The following is a 13,824-nucleotide window of genomic DNA, read 5'->3' on the forward strand; positions in this document are numbered from 1 at the left end:
GTGAGTTAACTGCGATTAATCAACAGCCTTACATCTGACACAAGCTATTTTATTGCACTTTCTTTCCCATCGGCTGAGCTAGATCTGTGACGTGCTTGTTCTTATAGCAGGTGAGAATAAACCATCCTACTCCTAAAGCAATGCACCAGCACCAGTGGCAAAGTGAGTTGTCTTTCTCAGTGGAAAGCAGCACAACTTCCTACCTGGCTCACAGGGAATGTACTGCAGGGGATGTCAGCGATGAATGATGCAGAGATGACTTAATGTGAAGAACTTTGTGGGATGGGGTGAGGAGCAGGAGTTTGGTCCAGAATTAAAAAGTATGATCTCTGAGGTGAGGGAAGGGGAGCCATTCACATACAGAAAACAAAAAAACAGAAACGAAAGGATTGAGTCTTCCTACTCCTGCTGTACTTGCTTTTCACTCTCCCTGCCCCACACATTGATAGGGTTAGTCCAGAGGGACTAGACCGCAGTGGGAGAGCATTAGTTCAGTCATAGGGACACTTTCTCATGCTTAAATAGGAAAGGAGTTGTGATTCCTCAAACTAACTGTGAAATGTCAGCAAATGGCGGAATGGCATGAGGAATGTGGGACCACTCCCCTCTAGTGGAGGTACAAAAGGAGTATTTTGGGAGGACTGTGGCTCATGAAGCTGCAATCAGTCTGGTGTTCATGATGTGCCATGGCAGCACAGCCTTCCTCATGGATCTCCGTGTGTTTGCAGTGTAATTGATCATGTATATTTATCCAGTCAGGGCATTTTTATGACCCTCCTATGTAGAGAGGGGTGTAGAGGGGAAGGTTCAAAAGAAGCCATGGCAAGTTGTTAGTTGGAAACATTCCCAAAGTGTACAGCAGTGTGGGTATCTGAACTGAATATGACCCCACTGAATTTCTCTGCATCTTGCATGTCCATTGGAGTCCAGGATGCCTGCTGGATTCCCTTTTTAATTGATTCTAAAGTCTCCTTGTGGGCAACTGCTAGGGTCATTCTGGAGTTAATTAGCTTTGGATTAAATAGTGTGAAAATGTGTAGCCATTATGTAATGTTCCAGCCTTACTGTGCAGCTCCCACTGGACAGGGTGCTCCATCGTTGTCACTGACTAAACAGCCCTCTTAGCTGCTTTACATTTAACATAGGCAACAGTAAGTGTGGTGCATGTTAATACACACTTGGCTTTAATACGCACCTGGGGTGACCCTATTGTTGATGCTGAGGTAGTGGATGGCATTTCTTTCAGGCCAAGGCTGGGGAGTTTGCCTCCTCCCTGAAGGGTAGTGTCCTGCGCTTGCTGCTCGATGCTGGATTCCTCTTCTTGTTGCGCTTCTCCTTGGATGATGCGGTGGATAATGTCATTGCAGCATCCCTCCGGGCTCTCCATGCACTGCTGGTGTCCCCTGAAGATGAGGTGAGAGAGTGGTACTGGGTGTAATGCCGATTAGGGTGTGGGAATCAGAAGGAAGGGGCCTATTAAGTCATTCGGACCAAGCTGTATGGTGGTCAATGTCACATTATTCTCCACAGAATACTGTTTTCATGATTTGTTCAATCGCACTGTAAGCAGTGGGGCTTCCACCACTCATTTTCCTTGGCCTAATTACTCTAATAGATCTAATAGATCAGGGATGGTCCAGACACTGTTTGGTCCTGCCATGAAGGCAGGGGACTGGACTCGATGACCTCTCGAGGTCCCTTCCAGTCCTAGAGTCTATGAATCTATGAATAATCTATGAATCTGACTATTCAGAATTTATTCCTGCTGTTCAGATTAACTCTGCCTTGCCCTAAATTCATCTCAGGGCTGCTGAACTTCTCTCCTTTTCTGGTGTTCATGAACACTGTGTTATTTCACAGCCCCATTTTCAAGCTAAATGTATTAGTTCTTTTAATCTGACCTCTTACGTCAGTGGTTTCCAACCCTTTATTGTGGTGCCTCCCTTCCAGCTAGTGGACTGGCTGCTGGATGCTCTCCTCCTCATGCCTTAACCCAGCACAGTTGCTGCTCTCACTTCATTCATCTGTTCATTTTCTCTGGCTCCCTTTCCTGGGCCCTCTGGCTGTGTTTTCTTGGTCTTATTTCTCATTCTTTCCTGCCTTTGTCCCCATTTCAGCAGAAGACTACAGGGTTTTTGTGTGTGTTGTAGATATCATTGATAACCCTCTGGGGCAAAGACCCACATGCCCTCCTGGCTGGGCTTACCCTGCAGAAGGAGCATGGGTGAGCCCTGCTGCCTGAATCTGCAGCCTTTTGACCAGGAGCTGCTCCCCTCGGGGGGGCTGCAGTAGGACTGCCATTGAAGTAGGCAAGGAAAGCAGGTAGCTTTCAAGCAGTCCCCTGCAACTTCCTCCAATCACAGGAGCATAGTCACAGTGGGGAAGGTGAGATGAATGGAGGGTCATGTAGCTTTCCCTGTCATAGAATCATAGAATGTCAGGGACCTCAGGAGGTCATCTAGTCCAATCCCTGCTCGAAGCAGGACCAATCCCCAGACAGATTTTTTGCCCCAGATCCTTAAATGGCCCCCTGAAGGATTGATCTCACAACCCTGGGTTTAGCAGGCCAATGCTCAGACCACTGAGCTGTCCCTCTCCCCTACTGTTTCTTTCCTTTCCTCTGCCATCCCTTGGTCTGATTATGCTCTCCTGGGTGGGCCCTGCCCTCTGCATTGGAAGCAGTGCTACAAACCAATCCAACCTCTCAATGATTTTTTTTCTCGGACTTTCTTTTGAATTGTCTGCATGTTTCTGGTAACTAGGTGCCCAGAGCAAAATGTAGTGGTATGGCTCTCTGCTGCAGCCATAAAAGAAGGAATGTTGCTGTCTTGACTTTTGGTATGATGTCTTTGCATATGCAAGGCCAGAAACTCTACCAACAATTGCACTATAAAGGCATCTGTCTGTGTTACGATTTCTCATTTTGAACATCTTCAGTGTGTCACTCATGTTATCAGGCTTCGGAGGGTGGCTCCAGACCTACAAAGAAGGGATGGTCTTGCATGTAGAGCTCTGAACTGGGCATCTGCCATCGTGTCCTTGGCTCTGCCACAGACCTGTGGCGTGATCTTTGTCAAGTCTCGCAGCCTCAGTCTGCCTGTGTCAAATCGGGATAAACAATACTGCCTTTTCTACCAGGGATGTTTGGAGGCCTCATTTATTAATAATTGTCAAGCACTCTGAGATCATTAGCTGGAAGATAATTCACATGGGCAAAGAACTTGTTATCCAAGGGGAATGCTCCACAAATATGTCATCATTAACTTGTCTCACCTTGAGGAGTACTCCAGTTTATCCAGGTGTGCCCAGTTTCTGCCTAGTTAAGGATCTGTTAATACATCTGTTATCTCTGTTATAATTTCAGGTCTTTATCATTCTAGCTAAATCTTCCCTTCATCCATAAATTAGGTCTTGCCTAAGGGAGATGACTTATTTCTTAGATTATTTCAGTCTTCAAATAATTAATATCTAGAGCTTTTTGACTTCTAGATTTACAAGAGTGGATCCCAATTTCAGGGTTTCCAGCTGGAATCCCAGCCTTCTCTCTGAGCCCTTGATGTCACAGTTTACCCTTCATCTGGTCAGCATTGCTTTTTGTGCCTAATAATAGTTCAAACTTTTATAGCACCTTTCATCCAAGATAGTTCAAAAACTTTACAAGCATTAACTAATTCACACCACACTGTTGTTTTTACTGATTGGCAGAGCAAGAGATATGAGTTTAAAGGGACTCTGTCAAGTAGTTGAAGCCTCAAATTTAGTTTTCATTAAAAAAAAAAAAAAAAATTTTTCTGCACTTAAAAATATTCACTGGAAGACAGGTCTGGCTGGAGGAAACATTTCTCTGAAGTGGTGGAAGCTCAAATATTTACAGCCTTGTTGTAGAGCAGAAGAACCTGAATGTGAAATGGGATAGAAACAAAAGTAAAGCTGTCTAGTCTATATGTTCATTGCCCAAGCTGAGAGAGGTGCAAAAAGTAAACAAAGTTTAATGTAAAAGAAAATGGATAATACTTATTTTAGTATACGTTTTAACTCGAATGCCTAAGTGACCCATTTGAGGTCAACAGTGAGCTAGCAGTAGAAACCAGAATAGAACCCAAGAATCTCACCTTCCAGGTAACCACTAGATACACCGTTACTACCCATCCTGCATATTTGTTTAGCATGCTTTTGTCCCAGTGGAATTTGGACCAGTCTGAGGTTGGCATTCTCCCCAGGTCCCTTTACCTTAGACTTAGGCTTTTTGAATACACCATGGTTTCTTGTTCCCATTTTGGACTGCACTGGCTTGTATTCAAAAGCATTTTTAAAATGCCTCCCTTTCCGCCCTCCCTTTGCTGTAATTTACATATGTGCTTTTCTTTTCCTTACAGGAGTATCTTGATCAGACTTTCTCATGGTACCAGGGGATGGCTGTGTTCCCTTTCACCCCCAACAGTGAGGAAGAGGAGGAGGAGGAAGAGGAAGAATTGACTCTAATGGAAAAAACACAAGGGAAAAAATCAAAGGTTGAAAACAAGCCAGATCCAGATGTGGCCCGGTATGATGTCATCAAGGTAAACCCATAGCTATGTCTGGAATCTCGCCAGCAAAACCATATCTGCATGAAGGCTGTATGTGCTGTTAAAGCTAGCTAGATGGACCTGTACATTGAAATTCCAATGTGATTTCTGGAACATTAGTGACTTTGATGTCACCTTCATTTATGGCATGTCACCTAAATGAGACCACCTAATAATTCATTCACCTCCCTCTTATACTTGTGTCTTGCAATTAATCCTTTATAACTTTAATGTGAATTCTCCATGCGTTTCTCTTCATCCCTGTCCTACTGATATGAGACCTAGAAACAGTCATTTTTGTTATCTTAGAGCCAGCCTCCAAGGTAATGATAGTATGGCCACAAGATGTTAGCTATAACCTTAATCCAAAAATGAGCCCAAGAGAAACAGGCTGATGACATTAAAGGAAGTGCTGTTTGCAATCCAACAGTTACAAAATAGTAAAGTACCTGGTCTTAATAATATTTCATCAAAATTGCTCAAGAGTGGAGGTCCAGCTTTTAATTGTCTTAAAAAGTTTGGGAAACCAGTCACATTCCAGAAGATTGGAAAAGGGGCTGCTTCATCCCCTTTTAAAAAAAGGACAGCGATCAGCTTGTACAAAATGAGAGACAACCAGTGTGGTTTCCATACAGGTCAATCCACGCCATATATGCTTTGTGGAATGTTATTGACAAATGACTAGAGTGATGAGGAAGTTCAGATTGTGTTTATAGAGTCTGCGGCTTCTCTTGACTCAGTGCATCGATCAGCACTGAGGTACTGCTATGCTAGTATGGGATGCCTGAGGTTTTAGTATGCCTAGTGGTGGAGTTGCATCACAGTATGTTTAGAGGTATGAGTGTCAACAGTTGTATTAGTTTGATTTTTCGGTAGAATCGGGTGTGCCGGGTGTGCGTTCGCTCCCCAGTGTTTGCTGTTCTAATAGACTGTCTGATGACAAAGCTGGTTGAGTAGGAGGTCTGAAATTTTAAAGATTCATCTTTAGAAGATCTCATATGTGGATGATGTTGCCTTACGTGGAGAGAGTACTGGCCAACTACAGTTAATGCTGAAAGAGCTGCGAAAAACTCAGGATCTATGGATCTAAGACCAATGGTGATAAAACCAAAGCTATGCATGCCTCCTATAAAACAGAAATGAATTACCTGCTGATACTGCACGTAGATGGCAGTGACATTGAATGGTTGAACTGTTTTATCTATCCGAGTAGTTGATTGATAGCAGGAGGTTCTATAGCCAAAGAAGTCATATGTTTGATTGGTCTTATCAGTGGCATTTTAGCATCTTCAGAGGTCTGTTTGGCTGGAAGGATATCTTTGTGACAACTAAGATAGGCGTGTTCAACATGATACTGATGAGCAGAAACATGGCTGTTAAAGGAGGAAATTAACATGGCTGAGGAGAGGAAATTGAACTGTGTTTTCAGTGCCAAAAATTACGGCAGCTTCTTAACATCTGTTGATTTGATTTTTTTGTAACAAACTAGGAGATACTTAGACAATCCCAGCAAGTTGCAGACTTGCACTATTTGGGAACAAGACAACTGCAGTGGTAAGGTCATGTCCAATGTGCATAAGATGGTGGTATGCTTTTACAGAACATTTATAGAGCTGCGTTCACAAGAACTAGAGCATGAGGATGACCATGAATGAGGTTGGAAGGTGCAATTTTGAGAGATTTAAGAAGCCTCCATCCTCCCATACTGACTCTTACCAAAGGAAGATGATTTGCAAGGGACCTTTCAAGATACAAGTCCTTTCTACGCACCTCTACGGCCATGTCATAGCCATATGAATCTGCTGCTGCTTTGAAATTCAGTTCCCTCTTTTTTTATTGCAAGTGCATTTTATATTAAATGCCAGAACAGATGTTACCATAAAATAGGAGTAGTAAATCCACGTGTTTTTAGAAATGCCTGCTTTCCAGGTCAAAATGAATAAATGTCACTTGAACTTCAGATTCTGTTCCTGCCTTTGACACTGACTCTGATCTCCCACTGTTTAACCCTAAAAAGGTCACCTAATCTTTCTGTGCCTCAGTTTTCCTAACTATAAAATGGGATTAACTGTCCATTCTCAGTTTCTGGTACTGGCCATTGCCAGAGACAGGATACTGGACTAGACGGGGATCAATGGCCAGTTTCAGCTGTGTCAAAAAAAGGTGGGAGAGCCTGTACAGGCACATTATTTCATAATTGTTATGGTGGAAATGTCTTCCTGTCCCCCGTCAGTCAGTAGTTGGCTTATGCGCTGAAGCATGTGGGTTTGGATCCCATATGGAAGTCCAGTTGCTCTTTCTCTTTCTATCCCAACTTATACTTGTTTGTCTTCACACTGGCCGCTCTTAGCGGAGAGTTCTTCCTTTAAAACAAAGGATGGTTTTAAATCCTGTTCTTATAAATAGACGCCTATTTCACAGGACTTTCTCTCCAGCAGCTGTAGCATGAACATTGTGTGTAGAGCTAATGTTAGGATTGTGATGGGTTTGTTTTTGTTTTCTTTGTTTTGCAGGGGCTTCTGAAGACACAGTTTCTTCAACGGCTGAGGTACATCCTTGAGGTGGTGCGACCAGTCCCTGCTGTAGTTCTGGACATCCTGGATATTCTTATCCGGGTAGCAAGGCACTCCTCTGAAGCATGCAGTCAGGTACCCACCTATGCAGAAAGTTAGAGAGAAGGGGGTGATGAGTGAGGAGGGTGAAGGGTGAGGAAGAAGATGGAAAAATGGAGAGGGAATGGGGTGACTGTTGTTGTTGTGCTACTTGCTCCTGCTGACAATCAAATTGCCAGAGTTGCTTTCCTGCCCTGAGAGTCAATGTCTGTGTTTCCTTTTGTACAGCTCCTGGCCTGTCCTCGGCTGACTGAGACCATCGTTAGAGAGTTTCTTCCTGTTCAGTGGGATCCCCGGGTAGCTGAACCAGGCCACTTGCTCACCAGCCTCCATGGCATTGCGTGTGCCACCGCCATGAAGTTAATCAGAGTCCTGGCATCTGGGGGGAGGAATGCAACAGCCATACTGGTAAGCAGTATGATTCAGCATGGCCTTTCTGCTCACAAGGGGCGGAAGTGGAAGCGCTGGTTTAATATGCCTTGTTTTCTGTATAAAGGGAGGGAATTAACTAGGGATGGGTCTGAGCTATAGAGTTGGACCCAAAGTTCATGTGGAGGGAAGGTTGGATCTGGGTTCTAATTTGGATCTATCTCTGGAATGAAGAAAAGCAGCTGGCTTCCAAACATTTAAATATTAGCAGTATAACTCCCAGCCCCTCCATCTCTGTCTCTCTCAGTTGCATGCTGCAAAATGCTATGTTCTGCATAATTTGTTTGACTGTTAAGAGATGTCTCTGAAGGTCAGACAGTCCTCATAGGAGGCCAAGAGTGTGTGTGTGGACTTGTGTTGGGAGCATCTCTGTGTCCCACCCAAGAAGGTACCAGGTGCTTTCTCAAACTCCTCCTTGAGTCCATTACTTAATGAAACCACATAAAGAGGATGAAGGGGACTGGATACTCGGCAGGTAATCTGCCTTCAGAAATAGTCATTCTTCCCTTACGCTATCCCTGCCTATTAAACTGATGACTTCACTTCCAACAACCAATCAGGAAACAAATAAAGTCAGTTATGCAAGGCAGCATGTGAAATCAGCATGGCTGGCAGGTACCCATCATAATACAGCAGGCACCTCTTGAAGTTTTCAATTCAATATTTATAGAGGCTCCTACTAGATTGAGATCCAAGAAACTAAATTAAAACCCGAATGTTTCCAAGAGAGCAAGAGCCCATTATCAGATAAAGCATCTGAACAGACATGAGACCCCATTTTGAAAGAGGAAAACCTATTGAACACGACCAAATATCAAAAAGTAGGTCACTCTTTTATGTTAAGGTTTCATTTTAAATGGCTTGTAAAGGATTAGTAGGCTTTTAATAAAAGGTTAATCGGTTGTTTTAGAATGTTAGAGTCCCACAGTGGGTTGCTTATGACATCTATAACATGTTTGTAACATCTATTGATCATTTATTAATCCCTTATAAATGGAATCTTAATATAAACTAAACCGATAGCTTTGAATGTTACAATGAGCTGTGTGATTATAAAGACGAGTTTAGAATGGGTTGAATTAAAATTAGCATTGAATAAGAAACTGGCTAACTGATCGGTCTCAAAATGTAATTGTAAATGGGGAATCATCATAGAATGAGGTATTCCTAATGGGATTCCACAGGGGTTGGTGGTTGGCCCTATGCCATTTAACATTTTGATCAGTGACCTGGAAAAACACATAAAATAATCACTGAGAATATTTGTAGATGACACATAAATTGAGGAAGTGGGAAATAATGAAGAGGACAGGCCACTGATAGAGTGATCTACATCACTGTATGGTAACCTGGGCACAAGCAAACAATGTGTGTTTTAATATGGCTAAATGTATACATCTAGGAACCAAGATTGGGGGCCATCTTTACAGAACTGGGGACCTATCCCGAGAAGCAGTGACTCTGAAAAAGATTTTGAGATCATAGTGAATAATCAGCTGAATGTGAGCTCCCATTGTGACACTGTGGCCAACAGGGACTAACGCAGTCCTTGGATATGTAAATGGGCAAATCGAGTAAGAGCAGAGAGGTTATTTTACCTTTGTATTTGGCACTGGTGCATCTCCTCGAATACTGTGTCCAGTTCTGGTGCCTGCAATTCAAGGAGGGTGTTGATAAATTGGAGAGGGTACAGGAGAGGCCTGAGAAAGATCAAAGGGTTAGAAAACATGCCTTATAGTGACAGACTCAAGGAAGTGGATCTGTTTATCTTAGAGGAGATTAATGGGTAATTTGATTACAGTCTGTAAGTATGTAGGTGAGGAACAAATATTTGATGATGGGCTCTTCAGTCAAGCAGAGAAAGGTATAACGTGGTCCTGTGGCTGGAAGTTGAAGCTAGACAAATTCAGACTGGTAATGAAGCATATATTTAATCATGAGAGTAATTAACCATTGGACCAGAGTGTCTTGGTAGATTCCCCATCACCAATAACTTTTAAATCAAGATTGCATGTTTTTGAAAAGGTTACTCTCATAATTATTTTGGGGAAGTTCTGTGGTTTGTGTTATATGGGAAATCAGACTAGATGATCACAATAGTCCCTTATGCCCTTCGAATCTATGAATGGAGGCTGCAGCTGTCTCAGTGCATGAGGCTCTAGCGATAAGACCCAAAGACAAGACACATCTTACTTCTTTATTTGTCTGCTTCTTCTTTCCAGCTTAATAAATTTGAGCTGAAGAGTCGACTGAGTCGGTTTATAGCAGAAGATCCCCAGGACCTGTCTCTGCGCAGGGAGGAAGCCATAAGGCTGAGCACTGAGGCTTTCCGGCTGTGGGCTGTGGCTGCTGGCTATGGTCAGTGCTGTGATCTCTACAGGTATGGCCCAAACCTGGAGAAATGGGGACTCAGTGTCTGTGTAATGAAGAAATAATCTGCCTGTTTTAGGGTAGGTAATTGCAGGGATCTGTGGAGCCTCCCCAGTGTGCTGTAAAACCTAGCTTCTATTGATTTCTCTGTTGTGACCTCAACTTCTTCCATCCTTTCATGATCTCCCTCGTTTAAATGAGTATTAGCATCAGCATCGTGCTGCTCCTTCTCCACATGACAAGAAATTCCCATTCTCCCAGCAGTTTGCAACTGGATTCAGCTCTTTCATGTAACATAGGTGGCCTGTGCATTCATTACCTCCAGGCTCAGTTGTTGCAACACACCTAGGAATGAACCCGACATCTGTAAGAAAGCTCTGAATGGTCCAACAAGCCGCAGCATGCCTGCTAAATGACACAGGCCAATACAAATTGGTGCTCTACTAACTGCATTCTGCTCTCAATCCACTAGAGGGTCAAATTGTCTGTCCTTGTACCTGACCTTCAAGGTCATTAGTGGGCTAGGTCCAGGCTACCTCAGGGATCAACTCTTCCTCATCATCTACAATCTTCTTCTGATAATTGTGCTATCCTGCAGCCCAGAGAAATGCAGTTCGTAGGAGTGGAAGACAGAGCTTTTTCAGTGGCAGGGTTTTGCTGTGGAGCTCCCTTTCAGAAGAGTTTAGGATAATAGGAAATTTCACGGTCTTCAGGCCCTGGTGGGAGACTTATTGCTTCATAATAATGCTTCCACAACATCCATCCCCCCCTACTCCAAACCCACAGACTAAGATCAGGAAGTTTAGGATTATCTTTAAAAAAAAAAAATCTTAATGCCAAGGCGGAGTGGGAAGAGAAGCTGAAGAGGATTCCTTAAAGCTGCATGTCTTTACTTGTGTTACTTTGGGCAGGTGATTGAATGTCAGAGCAGTGAGTGTGGTATAAATACTTCATTATGTTAGGACACTGCCCTGTCTGTCAGGAAGAGCTTTGCATTAATTGAACATTCTCATTCTGCTGAGCTTGGAATGACATTCTCCTGGTTTTGTTCCTTTACTCATCCTCCCCATCACAAACTGCAGGGATCTCTACCCTGTGCTGGTGAAGATTCTCCAGTCCCTGCCCCACTTGCATAGTGATTGCCAGGAAAACCCCACATTTCCACTTTCCATCCAGCGAGCTACATCTGTGATCACCCTGCTGACCTACGTGACTCAAACTGCAGGCTGCACGGCAGAGCTGCAGGCCCGGCTCAGCAGGTAGGCCTGTCACTTTCTGTCAGCTGTGGTTTTAAAAGGGACACTGTCCAGTTCTCTCCAGGGCATTGTGTGCAGTACCATCGCAGAAGCATGGATGTAGAATGGCTTAACCTTCACTTTTAGATAGTTTAGGCTCCAAACATGACCTGTGTGACAGTGTCCTCTTAACAGTCATGTTTTCCTGAGGTACCATCAGTGTGCTCAACAGTGTGTAGTACACAGAAGAAAGCAGGATCCCTGTTGCAAAGGTGTTACTGGGTTTTGCAGAAATTCTTCAAAAGGACACACGTTTTGAGAGTAGCTGAAGTAGGTTATCTAGTGCATTGGGTGTGACATAAAGAGGAACAAGACAGTAACTAGAGATGGGGTTGTATGTGGAGATAGAGTCGATCTATCCTCTACCTGGTACTTCTGTGTAATGAAAGTTGTAGTCAACTGAAGTAAAAAAGTGCATCATCGAAGCAGTTTCCCAGAAACACTAGTTTCTCCCATTGAGGACCTGGTTATTGTCCTCCCATCACTCCACAGGTGAGAGTGCTTCTTACGCATACTGAAGGTCACCTGTGCAGGAGTAGTGAAAATATAGGAAACAAAGAGTAGGAATAAATGGTCAGTTTTCAGAATGGGGAGAGGTAAATAGCAGTGTCCCCCAGGGGTCTGTACTGGGACCAGTCCTGTTGAGCGTATTCATAAATGATTTAGAAAAAAGGGGTAAAGAGTGAGGGGACAAGACTTGCAGCTGATACAAAACTACTCAAGATAGTTAAATCCCAGGCAGACTGCGAAGAGCTACTAAGGGATCTCTCAAAGTGGGCAACAAAATGGCAGATGAAATTCAGTGTTGATAAATGCAAAATAATGCATATTGGAAAACATAATCCCAACTATACACACAAAATGATGGGGCTTAAATTAGTTATTACCACTTAAGAAAGATCTTGGAGCCATTGTGGATAGTTTTCTGAAAACATCCGCTCCAATGTGTAGCAGCAGTCAAAAAAACTAACAGAACATTGAGAGTCATTTAGAAAGGGATAGATAACGAGACAGAAATATCACATTGCCTCTATATAAATCCATGGTATGCCCATGTCTTCAATACTATGTGCAGATGTGGTTGCCCCATCTCAAAAAAGATGTATTGGAATTGGAAAAGGTTTAGAAAAGGGTAACAAAAATGATTAGGGTATGGAATGGCTTCCATATGAGGAGAGATTAATAAGATTGGGACTTTTCAGCTTGGAAAAGAGATGAGTAAGGGGGATATGATTGAGGTCTATGAAATCATGACTGGTGTGGAGAAAGTAAATAAGGAAGTGTTATTTATTCCTTCTCATAACACAAAAACTAGAGGGCACCAAATGAAATTAATAGGCAGCAGGCTTAAAACAAACAAAAGGAAGTATTTCTTTGTACAATGCACAGTCAGCCTGCGGAACTCTTTGCCAGAGAATGTTGTGAAGGCCAAGACTATAACAGGGTTCAAAAAAGAACTAGATAAATACCTGGAAGATAGGTGCACCAATGGCTATTAACCAGGGTGGGCAGGGATGGTGTCCCCTAGCTTCTGTTTGCCTGAAGCTGGGAATGAGCGACAGGGAGTTAATCACTTGATGATGACCTGTTCATTTCCTCTGGGGCACCTGGCACTGGTCTTTCTGAAGACAGGATACTCGGCTAGATGAACCTTTGGTCTGACCCAGTATGGCTGTTCTTAATGTTCTTAAGTGAATTCCCACGATGGTGCTGGTCAGCTGTAGTTTTAAAAAGAAATACCAGAGGACTGGTGAGGGGAAATGGACATCATTAATAAAGCATCATTTGGTCCTCCATAAAATGCCACTCAAACCTATTCCATGGTGGGTTTTATTTTTAATGAAAAGCAAGGTTTTTTTATGCCTCTTTTGGATTCCCTTTGATTGCTCCCTCTAAGGGTTGGAGATTCAGGTGCAATAGCTTGCATTAGTGTATGTGAGAACCAGGCACTTGATGAGCAGTAACAAAGTGAAACTCACCTGCCTCATTTTATTGTCCAGACCTATGACACTCAACTTATTTACCAATGTGGGCTGCATCCACTACTATCTCTATGGCTCTGAGGGTGTCACATGGGCCGCAGCTCTTTGCTGATTGGGCCACAAGCAGTCCGTGGGCCACAGGTTGAGAATCACTGGTCCAAACTGAGTGAGGTGCAGAAAGTGAATGGTGGAAAGAACATTAAATTTTAGACATTCTTCCACCCTTCAGAATCTGAGTGACAGAGATATGTGAGGAAAAAGGCATGTGAATTTTAACTTGACATTGACATGAGTATTCTTGTTTGCAAATTCCATAGGGATAAAACACCTCATTTCAAGACCATATCAAAGTTCCTCAGGGGGAGCTAAACCTTTTACTACATTCCTCACCACTGCTGCTCATCTGCCTCCTGCCCATCTCAATTTTTTGCAATGAGTATTGTTCCATGAGCTGGCAATGCATTCTGCTGTGTGTATTCTCCACAGCTCTCCCTTATTTGACTGAATACCAGACTATTACTGTCTATCTCCTTTCCCTTATTTCTATGAGGATGAGTGGGAGTAAATAGCT

General features: G+C 43.2%; 1 protein-coding gene across 6 annotated transcripts in view; it reads left to right on the forward strand.

Moving 5' to 3' along the window:
* Nucleotides 1-13,824, forward strand: part of RPAP1 (RNA polymerase II associated protein 1) — a 56,856-nt gene that overhangs the window by 27,864 nt on the left and 15,168 nt on the right. For 4 of the 6 annotated variants that reach the window (XR_012655803.1, XR_004375544.2, XM_032793877.2 and 1 more), the window contains 6 exons: nucleotides 1,247-1,414; nucleotides 4,377-4,559; nucleotides 7,079-7,213; nucleotides 7,406-7,585; nucleotides 9,829-9,986; nucleotides 11,059-11,235. Coding sequence is in view for 4 of the 6 variants with exons in the window: in XM_032793877.2 (XP_032649768.1) it covers nucleotides 1,247-1,414; nucleotides 4,377-4,559; nucleotides 7,079-7,213; nucleotides 7,406-7,585; nucleotides 9,829-9,986; nucleotides 11,059-11,235 (1,001 nt within the window). In the remaining 2 variants the exon portion in view is untranslated. The remainder of the gene's footprint in view (nucleotides 1-1,246; nucleotides 1,415-4,376; nucleotides 4,560-7,078; nucleotides 7,214-7,405; nucleotides 7,586-9,828; nucleotides 9,987-11,058; nucleotides 11,236-13,824) is intronic. The other 2 variants (XM_032793878.2, XM_075065457.1) reach the window with 1 other exon arrangement.

This window comes from Chelonoidis abingdonii, chromosome 4 (assembly GCF_003597395.2).
Source record: "Chelonoidis abingdonii isolate Lonesome George chromosome 4, CheloAbing_2.0, whole genome shotgun sequence".
Taxonomy (NCBI): domain Eukaryota; kingdom Metazoa; phylum Chordata; order Testudines; family Testudinidae; genus Chelonoidis; species Chelonoidis abingdonii.